This window comes from Nanorana parkeri, unplaced genomic scaffold (genome assembly GCF_000935625.1).
Source record: "Nanorana parkeri isolate BGI_ZX_2015 unplaced genomic scaffold, ASM93562v1 scaffold868, whole genome shotgun sequence".
NCBI lineage: Eukaryota > Metazoa > Chordata > Amphibia > Anura > Dicroglossidae > Nanorana > Nanorana parkeri.
In genome coordinates this window covers 172988-186204 of record NW_017307136.1, presented here as the reverse complement: position 1 = coordinate 186204, position 13217 = coordinate 172988, and the positions used below count along the sequence as shown (strand labels likewise).

At 40.1% G+C, this 13217-nt stretch overlaps 1 protein-coding gene across 1 annotated transcript; it reads right to left on the bottom strand.

Moving 5' to 3' along the window:
* Positions 1-228: 228 nt before the first annotated feature.
* Positions 229-12244, bottom strand: LHFPL1 (lipoma HMGIC fusion partner-like 1). The gene is made up of 3 exons (XM_018565634.1): positions 11536-12244; positions 4174-4272; positions 229-384 (listed from the first exon to the last, which is right to left on the bottom strand). The coding sequence occupies exons 1-3, from the start codon at positions 11915-11917 to the stop codon at positions 266-268; spliced, it is 600 nt and encodes a 199-aa protein (XP_018421136.1). The 5' UTR covers positions 11918-12244; the 3' UTR covers positions 229-265.
* Between the last annotated feature and the right edge of the window lie 973 nt (positions 12245-13217).

The following is a 13217-nucleotide window of genomic DNA, read 5'->3' as shown; positions in this document are numbered from 1 at the left end:
TGCACCAGGAACTATTTCCAAAGGTAAAGGGCTACAAAGACTCGCTCCTGGCACAGAGCCTGCTTCAACTGGCAAAAGGATGATTCAACCTCAAGCCTACTGGTACCAATTAAATTCGGCACCTTTTCATGTTTAGTTACATCTAAAGTGCTGCTAGGTGTATACATTATCAACAAGTACAACATTTGTCATTATTTTTAGCTAAAACCGATGTCACATGTTTAGTTATCAGTAATGACCAGCATCCTTCAACTTCTATATATTGTCAATATAGGGATGGCTTGTTCTTCTTTCCAGCAAAACATGACAACCACGTACAGATGAGCATAGCAACTGCTGCTCCACCTCCTGTGCAATAATATGCCCAGCCGAGCTTGCAGGTACCTAGAACACAAGAAATAAAATAAATGTGTTACTTTTTATTTAGAAGATACAGTATAAGCTCACTAATAAGCTACAGATAGACACACGGACACAATATGTGGTGTAGTTCAGCTCCATGTCTAATTTTTACAGTTCCTCACATTGCTTTAAAACCTTTAAACTAGAACTAACTAGAACCTTCAGGAGAAACCGTGAAGGGCCCCCCAACCAGGGCCGGTTTTACTCTCCCTGCCCCACCCAAGGCCAGGTTTCCGCAATACCCCATCCCCCCCTTTCCCATTTATCACTTTTTTTATTTAATTATTTCCTCCTATTTTTTAAATTTTTATTTATTTAATTATTTTTATTTATCTTATTTACTTTTTTATGATTTTTTTTCGACTACATCGGCGTTCTCGACAGAACACAGGTATCTGTGTTTAGTATTGGGGCATTTTCACGAGTATGAGTACTCGTGAAAATGCCCAGTATTGGCACTGGTGCATCCCTACTTAAAAATATAATGCATTGCTGGGACTTGTAGTTCTGCATAGCTGGTGCTGTTCTGCATTGCTGTATAATTATTATACAGCAATGTAGAATATCACCAGCTATGCGGGACTACAGGTCCCAGCAATACATTATAATAAAAAAACAGCACTGCAGAATACCACCAGCACCGTTCCTCATTTTTTTACAACTAATCCAGGGACTGTTGAATGGCCAAGAACAGTTTGAGCAATGAACATTAATGTATCAGCCCTAAGGGAAACATTGACAGTGTCCAGAGTGTTTCATACTCTTTAGTAATTATGCAGATTAAGTTTAATGTCTTACAGAGGACAGGAATAATGTACCCGGGTGGTAAATGCTAGAATTAATTTTTAATGTTGTGTAATAGCCTTCTGCTTTACCTAAGCTTCCTTTCCATTTCATTGCTTGCATATATTATAATATTTATAATCTCTACTCTGCATCATTTTGCTGCTGAATCACCTTTTCTGTCTCCCCTTTTCATAATTCCAAGGCAATGTACTACAGTATATATCCAGTTGTGAAATTGTCATTTCATATATCGTTTACAGAGCAAACATACTGTGATTTAACATTTTGATAAATAATGCACATGATGGCTTATTATTACTATTATAACATTATCACAAAACTAGGGTATCCTTTATATCAACTGGTAAGAGACTCCAAAATGATTAAGCCTAAGCACTTGTTATCTATTTTTTCTGGTAGGGTAAGAAGCTTTGGTGGGCTGATTTTATTGATCTTTTGCTCTTGGGAGGAGTTACACAAATATCAAGATGCCTTGATGGGTGGGTGTCAGTCTGGAGGAGCGGGCATGCTTAGGCAGACTGGATTTTCCTGCAGACTGACCCAGATATTGCCCACTTGGGATGCTGAGCCTCCATGATTGAAAGAACAAAAATTCAGTGAATGGAAGGGGCAGATCAAAGACAGTCCAGTTGTAGAGGAAAGAGCTACATGATGTTGGACATAGGTGTGCGCCTGGGCACACTCTAATCACCCCGAGCACAGCACCGAAAACCGCAACAGTGGGTACCGTGTTTTTAGTCACTGAGCCAGTGGAGATATCACAAAGATCTCTCTGTGACCGGCTAAGTGATACCGAGCGCAGCAGCACTTGCCACTTACATTCCTCACATAACAGCCACAGCCCTTGTGTGGCTGCGAGGGAATGTGGCTGCAGCTTCCCAGGCTTCCTATCCAATCAGGAAGCCGGGCAGGCTCCCTGCTTCATTACTGCACCCCTGCTGGAAGAGCTAAGGGACAGTTGAAGAGATGGGATCCGGGATGCTTCAGGTCTATATATGTATGTATGTATTTTATTTATATACAGTAAACTCACAGTTATCAGGCACCCACAGGATCAGTAGGTGCCAGATAACTGTAGTTTGTTTGCTTGAGAGTTAATAGTAACTCTCAAGCAACCACAAAGCATGGTGTCCTGCTCCCCGGCTGCCCCATTCACTTGCTGGCTAGCTTCCACAGCTGACAGGTGAATGTAAGCAGCCGGGAGCAATAGCCAGCCTGCTATTGGCTTTTCCTATTTGATATGGTAGGACAAGAACCCTTAATTTCAGAAAGGCTAACTTTGATAAACTGTGCCACCTAGAGGGGGACATCAAATGGGAACATTTATTTCACAAACTGAACTCGGACCAAAAGTGGGAATGTTGTAAAAACACATTACATATTGCCATTGCCAAGTGTATACTGTTGGGTAATAAAAGTAAAAGATCACAAACAAAACCTGTATGGCTGAATAAAAATGTAAAGCATCATATAAAGGAAAAGCGAGTGGCATTTATAAAATATAAGATGGAGGCGACAGTATTGGCGTTCCATAACTACAAAGAATGTAATAAAAGATGCAAACTAGCAATACGGGCAGCTAAAATAGAGTGCGAAAAGCATATTGCCATAGATAGTAAAAAAAAATCCCAAAAAATGTTACCAATATATAAACAGTAAAAAGGGGAGAAAGGAGCAAATAGGCCCAATAAATGACGAAAACGGGAAGTTAGTCACAAATGACAAGGAGAGGGCCGAAGTGCTCAACACTTTTTTTTTTCCTCAGTATACACTCAGGAGGGAAACAGGTTTGACGCCCATGATAAAACACAGAGTTCATCACAAAATATAGCCAAGTGGTTGACGGAACATGGGATACAACAAAGACTTAGTCTACTTAATGCAAATAAAGCGTTGGGACCAGATAATCTGCACCCCAAGATACTTAAGGAACTAAGCGAGGTTATAGCTAGACCATTATTCCTGGTAGAGTTCCGAGTGACTGGCGGAGGGCTACGGTAGTTCCAATATTTAAAAAGGGGGCAAGATGCCAACCTGGGAATTACAGACCAGTTAGTCTTACATCGGTAGTTTGTAAACTGTTAGAGGGAATGATTAAGGACTACTTGGTAGAATTTGTTCAGGTTCTGGAACTCGCTGCCTCAAGCAGTGGTTTCCGCAAATAGTCTGGAATCATTCAAGAAGCTTTTGGACGATTTCCTGAGAGACCGTAATGTACAAGGGTACAGGTACTCTTAAGAATGAGAACACTTAGGGACCAATACACACACACACAATTGGTTGGACTTGATGGACTTATGTCTTTATTCAACCTCAAATACTATGTAACTATGATATAGCCAATAGCAGGCTGGCTATTGAAACCCCACAAACTAAGCAGCAGAGTGGATCTGAGAGAGAAAGCTCTCTTTCAGGTCTGCACCTATGCTCAGTAGGCGGGTACAAATATCAAATGTGTTTGTACTTTTGTCTGCGCACTCTAATGCAATAGGTTACGATGCTAGAAGTTCTCCAGCCCATTCATGGCTCTATCTGACTTGCTCCAGCTTCTAATGAAATTTGTGAGACACTAACAGGTACAGTAAAATCACAGTAAGCAATTTCAGTAGAAGAAAGGAGATAGAAGGTAAGGCCGGAGTTCAGCTTTACGTACAGAGTCTTATAGCCAGATCCCATACATTAGCTGACAACAGGTATAGGTTGCTATTGGATAATGTAATTTTACTAGTCATATTGTTCATGGCACTGTCATTCTGAAAAGTCTGTTAATGTTCAGAAAAGAATGAGTAAATTACGCATCAAAGCAATGTAACTATTATGTGTATCTTGTATTGTACAAATTGAATGTCAGCTGTATTGATTTCAATCCATCTCAGCTATAATGGGTTTTACTCTGATGCACAGCTAGCATTTCTCATACACACTTTCACAGGCCACGATTGGTGATTGTGAGTCACTTGTTACCTAATTGGAACTGACTGGACGCATTGCCACATGCCTGCTGGATTTCAGGGCTGTTCCACCCCAGTGGATACAGGGCACATCCGGAGCTAATGAGGAGTCCTACAGAGAATCAGGCAAGGCAAAAAGAACATGTTTGTTTACTCAGTGTGAGCCACACAGCAATCTACAATATTCATTACAACCAATTACACAGCTATGCACAATGCTCTTTTATCATCATCTTTACTGCTCGTGAAAGAGCACATATTTAATCGTAGTGGAAATAAGGCAACAAAAAAAACACATTAAATGAGAAATATATATTTCAGAAAATTCCTTCCAATCATTGTAGATGCAGAAAAGTAGTCAGGACTAACAACTTATGTCACCGCAAGCAAAGATTAATAACTGCAAAGGTCACCACTGTGGCTAAGATTACAGACAATTCTTCTATTTCATGTACAAACACATATATGGGCAACATTTTCTTTTTCAAAAGTTTTTAGGATTTCAACCATTATGTTCCAATAATGAAATATTTCTGTAATTGAATTTTAGTGTTCCGCTTTTGTTTAAGAATCGTTTGCAGAGAAATGTTCCTGCTTAAATTCTAATTGAACCTTCAGCTTAAATCAGCTAAATTAATTTCAAATGCATCAAATCAAAATGTGTTCAGTGTTTTACAGTTTGTTTCCAAAGCAGCTAAAGTCTGAGTAGAAAAGTCTGTCCCCTGTCAGCAGCTGCAGAGTTGGACCCTTGCTGTCTGTCCAGAAATAGTGATCTCATTGCAGAGGTCTGACATACTCCCTATTGTGTCAGACCTTTAGGTCTGCAGTCAGCATAACTCATGCTCCTTTAAGTATGTAATGTAGACCTAGCATACTACCTGTAATTTTAATGCATGCAAAAGCAGTGGTGAATTTTTAACAACATTTGGGATCCTCCTATCGCACAAGCCCATAGGTCTAGTGTGCAAGTCTAATATTTCTTAAGGGCCCATTCCCACCACTCTGTTTCATTAACATACTACTATGTGAGGCAGTGCAATGCATTACCAAAAATGCAGAAGGAATGATTTTAGACCATTTGCGGTGCACACATGCATTATATGTACAACAACGGAATCTCCTAGTGTGAATGAGCCCTAATAGTGGAAAAAAATGCATAATATTTGAAGTTATTTTGAATTTAATATAAATTTAAGTACCACTGCTCAATGCTGTGATGTGGGAACTACCCAAATTCAGTTTGTGACAATCTGGTTTACAGAAAATATGGTTGGAGACATTGGCCATGCTACACATGTCCAAACCAACTTCATTGAAGTACACAGGGCATGTGTTGCACACCCTGTTCTCCTCCTCCACTGCGGCACCCAACCTGGTACAAGGACAGCCAGGAGTTGGTGTACAGCAGCTGCTGTAAAAAAATGCCCTGACAGAATGTTTATAAAATACACGAGATAGAGAGATACAAATTAACATTGTTATTATTGTATTCGATCCGCAGATCAAATGAATACATTGGATTTGAATATGATGTCAGTTAAAGCATCCTGACAAACATTTTGTTTTGCTATTGAACCCCGTACTAACCCTAAGTTTACCCTATTCCACTCAAATTAACTCCTTCCCCTTCTCCCATTAGCTATTATTTTCGTGCTGATTTTAATTTTTTTTGTTTATTTCTATTTTTATTAGCATTAATATTTAAACTTGTGTTCATTTCTATTTGATTTGCTTGTTACTTGATTAGCAAAACTAAAAAAAAAGCTTTAATTTCATTATTAAATAACTTTGCAATGCTTTATACCAAAATCAAAATGTTAGTGTCATTTTAAATATGACAAATTATAGAATTAAACTCATACTTTTTTATCTACAGCAACACTAATTGTTTCTAAAACCAACACCGACCAAATTGGAAACAAATTGTGCTTTTTAGTTATAGTATGATTTTGCCTATCAATCTCATAAAAAGTAAAAACAAGTTGTTGGACAATATGACAGAAAGAAAGTCCTGTTTCTCAAAACAGTGCTACAAGGCAGAAGCGCTTAGATCTACACCACTGTGCTGCCCACTTTGTTTTCTTAAGTAATTAAAAAGTTATTGCCAAATATAAAGGCCCATAGCAGAAATTTAAACATTTGTAAATGCATTTACATAGTGGCACGTGGTCTTTTTAATGGTAAGCAAATTACCTTGCAGGTAGCAGGTGCAATGCTAAGTTCTGACTCTGAAAAAGTTTGATTTACATACAGGTTTGTGAGGGATCGTAAGGGTCAGCAACCAGAAGTACTTTTAGATGTCATGTGGTGCCTAATTTAACACATAAAATGTACTTTTACTCCTATTTATTAGTAATTTAGCTAAAAATTTCCATATTCTATTGTCACAATTTTGTCAAAATAACGGCTCATGAACAGAGGCGCAAATACAGGTGTATTGGCATTCACTGTAAACTACGCCTATACTTGTGCCGCCCAGGGGCCTAGCTGCTGTTTTTTCTGTCCATAGGAAAGTATAGACAAAAAAAAGCTGTTCGTGAGTATATGCATATAAATGCCTGTAACGCCATTTGCACATACACGGGTGTAACCTCTGCTGTTTTTTGTGCTTTTGGGTCATCTCAGTCTAGGTTCTCTCCCACAATGGTCTGTGCCACATCTCACATGCCGCTGGGCTCCAGGCTTTAGGAGAGGCTGGTAAAGTAGAGAGGTGGGTGGGGATGTAGGCACGGTATTAGGGAGGAGGCGTGAGGGAGTAGTGAAAAAAACAGTATACCCATTTCTGAGCACAGTGCTTCTGCCAATGGATGCACAAAACAAATTTTCTTGTTATAGTTTCCTATAGTTTCCACTAGCTGGAGCTAAGGATCATAGGAAGTAGGAACTTATTTCCTATGCTCCTCAGCTTCATGTAGTGGCCATAGTGCAGTAATATAAGATGACATTCCAAAATACATTCAACTTATAAAGAATATTTGTTTTGTGCATCTATTCTTTCAGAACAATCATTCACAGATATTCACAGGACCAATGGCCCTGCTAATTGCTTATAAATAGACCCCATAAATTCATATTTGAGGCAATAGAGTTTATTATAAACAGAGAGACATGTTTTTCATTATTTATTTGTCTCTTTTTTTTCTACACTACAAACAGACTTCCAGTCACCCTCTTGTGTTTCACTTAAAAGAAGGAAAAATCCATATAATGTACTTCTCATGTTTCTTAAATGTGCAGATTAGATTCAGGAAAAGGTCATTTTAGACCTTCTCTACTGATAGTAAGCCAAGCTAACGCTGGTCATACACTGTACGAATTTCGGCTGGTTCATCAAGAATTCGCACAGTGGATGCTGCTGTCAGCACCCTTTTGGCTGGCATCCCTTGATCAGCTGATCAAAGGAGCTGGTTGGAAAATCTTCAAACAAACAAAAAGAACTGTTTGGGAATTCTGAATGAAGACAGCTGGAGATTCCTCAATCAATGCTCGTAAGCATTGATGAAGGAATCTGTTCCATTTCTTTTGTTTAACCCGCGGGGTTGAACGAAAAATATAGAACAGTGTATGGCCAGGTTAAAGGTCAACAGCAGCGTTCAGTGCTAAGACTTATTAAACAGTTGGCATGGTAGTGTATTTGTTTTCAGGTTGCATAGGAGTCTGTATGTTACTTATATACAATTGCTGCCATTGTCACCTGAACAATATATACATACATAGGAACATAGGAAACTACCATACCTATAGATTTGGCAGTTTCAGGAAAATCCTTTGCAAACTGATCCTCACACACCTTTAAGGGTATAGAGAGGTCTACGTACACATTCCTTTTTTAAATGTTTGAAATGGAAATTCCTGCCTCAGAGAATGGACATAAAGGTGGCTGCTACTGCCAGCAGGGCAGCCATCAGGGGGTACGGCCAATACTCATGTAAGGGGCCCGGGCAGCCTGGGGGGCCCACCCGGGTCCCTTACATGACTATCGTCCGACGGCAAAGGGCGAGGAGGCGGAGGCCTGGCCCTAGCAGCGCAGGGCGCCAGCATTGCCGCTCTAGCGGCTTTGAGACAAGCTAGGGATGCAGCATCTATGGTGGACTCTGCAGGGTCACTCTCAGGTGGGTCCAGTGCGTCACTAAGCCATGCTTTCAGCGCGTCACTAAGCCCTGCGTCCAGCGGCGTGGTGGGGGCCCGGCCTAAAGCCATGTAAGGGGCCCGAAAATTTCTGATGGCTGCCCTGACTGCCAGTATTGGGAACAAACAACTCTTAAGAGTTGCAGTGATGCTAGTTTTACTTTGCCACTAAGGCCTTGACTTTCCTGACTTTAAAACTAAGCCCAGCCCCCCAGTTAAGCTGCACCTACCCATCAAGCTCCTGCACTAACTGGACAGGGTGGTAGTGGATGAGCAGGGCATAGCCTCACAGCTGGGAAAGATAACAGATTAGTAAAAAAGTAAAACCAAGCTTCAAGCACGCAGTCAAGATTTTCACTTTTAAAGATTTAAAATATTCAGTAGGTTCACTTTAACTTTTCTCCTGAGCCTGTTCAATTCACCTGTACAATGCCAAAGAACAATGCAAACAGCGAGACACAGTTAAATTATGCCAAGATGTTTCAGGGAGAACAAGACTCCTAGACATGTTTGTTGTGTGACCCAGATTAGCAAAGCGTTCAGATTAACCATAGGAGTACCAGTAACAGTAACACGCAGCATTGTTCATTTACTATCATTTTAGAAAGGAATGACAAAGATATTACAAATCACTTGTATGTGGCAGAGGACACATATCTGCAAGAATTTTCATATTTGCCTAGGGAGTTTTGCGATGGAATTGCAGCACAGTAGGAGGATAGTGGAATATTTAGAGTGGTACCTCAATGTGCCTACTGCTGGTTTTTAAAAAGGCTGATAGATGCCAAGCACAGCATGTCTTATTTTATTACTCTGTAAAGTACTATGTTTTGGCTGTGCTGCACATGCCATGCACCAAGTCTTGAACACGGCAGAAGACAGGGTCTCACTTCTTCTGCTGCAGGCTCCATCAGATGTCCCGGTTGAACTCAGCTAGGTAGTGGAGCTCAAATGCAGCGCTGTAGGGGTTTTAACTGTGGTGCAAACGAGGTGCATTGCATCTACAATTACACTCAAGTAAAATGGTGTCCCTTACTGATGTATATTATTGTTGTGGTTTTAATTTTGCTTGAAAAATATATTTAAATATCACAATTTACCAGAAAATAAGGGCCCTCAAAATATTGAAGTTATTAAACAATGTCAGTAGATATCTCCTAATATTATGTACTTTTTTTTACCATGTACATAATTTGCCATGTACCAACATTTACACTTGCTGCATTTCCTTGTCAATATTCTTGTCAGGAAATATTAAGATAAGCTGGCTTAACCTAGTCTAAACAATGACAAGCCACATCTTACTTTCACATTTTATTTTCAGTATATTCAGTCTTATAAAAACAGAATTCACCATTCTGTTCTTTTTTGTGTTCAAATTTATGTTTAGCTCTTGTTTACTACCCGGCGCCTAGGAGTAATGAGTTTTGAATGCAAGATGCAAGTCAGTCGGTTTTTATTACTCCCATGTTATTTATTCAACATTCAGATCAGGTCCAGCTGAGAACTTAGAGCAGTGGCGCTCAGATTACTTAATATAGGAGGCCTCAAGTGCAGCCCCTAATGTAACCAAAGGTCCGCACATAATATTCAGTGAATGTAATCTTACAGAAAGCTGCCAGAGACTGCAGATATACAACAGGAGATGGTCAGAGAGACTACAGGCGTGCTATATGATGGCAGGAGACTGCAGAAAGGCTACATATGTTAAGAGATCATGCATGGCCAATCATATTATAGAAGTTGTTGGAGACTGGGGACACAGCCTTAGGGCCCCATTTATACTTGTGTGTTATAGCTGTAATTTAGGTGCTGTGAGATAAAGAAAAACCCTGCTTGCTGCATCATGTAGAGCAGGGGTGCCCACAATTTTTCGTCTGGAGATTGTACTTTTCAAATAACGAGCTTGATGAGATCTACCAGCGAAAAAACACCTTTATTTAGAAAACAAGCAAATTAAAATCGTTACTGAGAATACTGCCTCTCTCTCCTCTCTCTGCTGTCTCTCTCTGGGCCGGTAATTTGATATTTTCTCTCAGTTATAAAAATATAAAAAGAAGAAAGGGATGGACACAAAATAGTGTAAAATAAATAACCCAAACTACTTAAATACTGGAATTCAGTCTAAAAAATATTTTCTTTCACTGGCTTGATTAAGCACCTAGAGAAGCACAATAGGAGCCAAGAGGGCTTCAGGTTAAACACCAGGGACCTAACCAAAACATAGGCAAATATGACACTTTGGGCCCCATTAAAGACAGCACAAATTCTTGATACACAGCTTGCCATTCTCAATACCAGTCCTAGACATTTATTCTATTAAGTCGTGCTGGGAGACATTTGGGGCACTGGTTGAGTACCTCTGACCTAGCATTTAGGAGGTAATATTTTGTTTATGATTTAATTTTTATATAAGTTCACCTGTAGACCAAGCTTGGCCATACCCTCTCCTTCCCCTCAGCCCTTCCTATTCTATACTTTAACATAATGGGCAGTCTTATTGACCAATAAGGAGGCTTAAAGGAGAACTGTGAGGTTAGTGATTTTCACTCAACCTCATAGTTCGAGCCGACGTGTGACAATGAAACTGTCACACGTCGACTGAATAGATCCAGAAGTGAGCGAACACATACCGTCGCTCGCTCACTTCTCGATCATGTCCCTGCAGAGAGCCGTGACTGTCACAGGAGGACGCTAGTTTATGTCCTCCCGTGACCCTGAGGAGAACTATGGGGGAAAACACTTACCCCATAGTTCTCATTTAAGATAGAGTTGTGAAGGGTTAAAGTCCCCATCATTTTTTGCACTGATTGTATCTTGCTAGGGAGATTTCTTTCAAGTCATGTCTTTGAGAAGCAATAAGAAGTGAAGCAATAAGAAGGAAATCTCAATGTGAGGGGAATTATCTTTTTAGACAGTTGTCACTAGAATATTTGTCCCCATTTTGAAGATTTTCTGCCAACTCAAATATTTATGACTTTCCCCCCTTTTCTCTCTGTGACAGTGGTTAAGAGAACAAATAAAGGAGTCAATATTTAAAGTATATCTACAGTGTATGTAAAGGCAAAAACGTTTTGCCTTTACATACACTTCAAATATGCTATCAACCAATCAGATTTCATATGTCAACAATTTAGAGCAGTCAGAACAATCAAAGATAACAATTTTCTTGCAATGAGACACCAATCTGAATAAGCTTTGCAGGTTAAAGAACTAACAATTATACAAAGCATGTTACAAGCCTTACCTCCAATGAACTGTATAGCACCATGGAACCTTCCAGTCATCCTAGAAATAAGATCACCAATACAGCAGCCTAAAACAGAAGCTATGGACACCAGCAGGAGTAGAGCACAGCCAATACCAGTCACCAGGGTGCAGATCTGCCAGGATAGGCTTGGGATGGCATTAAAACTAGCATATCTTCCACATTCTTCCAACATTACCATGTTCCTTTCGTCTGTTTGAACCGGGTAGGTGCACCTGCGAAAAGTGCTGAATGAAACTGGTTTTCCCATTTGGAAGCCATACAGCCAGTAGGGCATGAAAAAACTTGTGCAGCTGATCGCTGCTGAGAGGAATGACAGCAGTGCCCAGAAGGTACCAAGTGCCGTCAAGCTGCTTGCCATCTTTTACACCTGTCTTTCACAGTTAAATACTTTTAGAAATAAACTTCACAAGCGTTTGCATTTTTATGGAACTTCATCAGCACTCATTTGTATTTTTCTTGCTCCTGAAGTAGCACAATGGTCTTCCTTCCGCTGTGAGCTGGGTTAATCTTCTTCTTCCCGGATGTCAAGTGTTAAAGTATATGCACGTCTGCAGAGAAATCATCCCGAGGCATAATTGTGTTCATCCTCCACTGGCTGGCAGTTCTGCAGTCTCAGAGAATATTAGCATCTCTTCTCTCCAGCATTGTCCTATAAAACTCTTTTATTGTAACCACTAAAGCAGATTCTTCCTGTTGAGGGGCAACATAAGGACACTGGGTTAAATTTCCCCAAAGCAATTCAAAGAAAATTCACTACAGATGCAGAGACTATAGGATCAGTCAAAGAGATATACTGTATATTCTTTGTTAGAACTCTAGAGGGAGTTGCCATATAGCTGCCATCTGCCATACTTAACTATTTCTTGCAAAGATTGTGCTTTTCTAAAGTAATGAATAGGTTAGAATAAATTGCAAGGAATTATGGAATATGATAAAATATTTGGGAAATGAAAGGGTCAGGCCACCTAATTACAATTGAGCTTGTTGGGCTAAATCAGCACCTGACTTCATATATGTCTTTTTTACTCCATTAGGGAGATCCTTCTGCTACAAATTCTGACTCTGTTTCTGTCCACCTGACAGATGTGGGTGCTCCCACCCACTTTTGTGTTCCAACACCTCCTGTTGCATTTTCCATAATATAAAGTAAATAAAACCAACAACAATAATTCTCCTATAATGGCCACAGCAGGTGTGCAGACCTAGTAACGTAAGCACAGAGATTTTACTAATAAAGTCTCCAAGTGAAGTAAAAACCCATCATGTAGTTTAAAGGGGGAATTACAAAAAAATCTATTCACTTTGACACCGGGCGCTGACTATTGACTACTGACTCTGGCACCTAAGACTGACTATTAACTCTGACTCCTGACTTAGACAACTGGCCTTGACACCTGACTCTAACACCTGACTCTTGACATCTAAAGAACTTGTACTTTAGAAGCGCAAACTTTATCCACTGCCTGCTGCTATAATGAAACCTCCTTTGGCAACTTAGACGGACTTTAAAGGAGAATTATGAGGTGAATGATTTTCACTCAGCCTCATAATCTGAGCCGACCTGTGACAATGAAACTGTCACAGGTCGGCTCAGTAGATCGGTAAGTGAGCGTACACATACCGGTGCTCGCTCACTTCTCAAACCTGTGCCGGCAGAG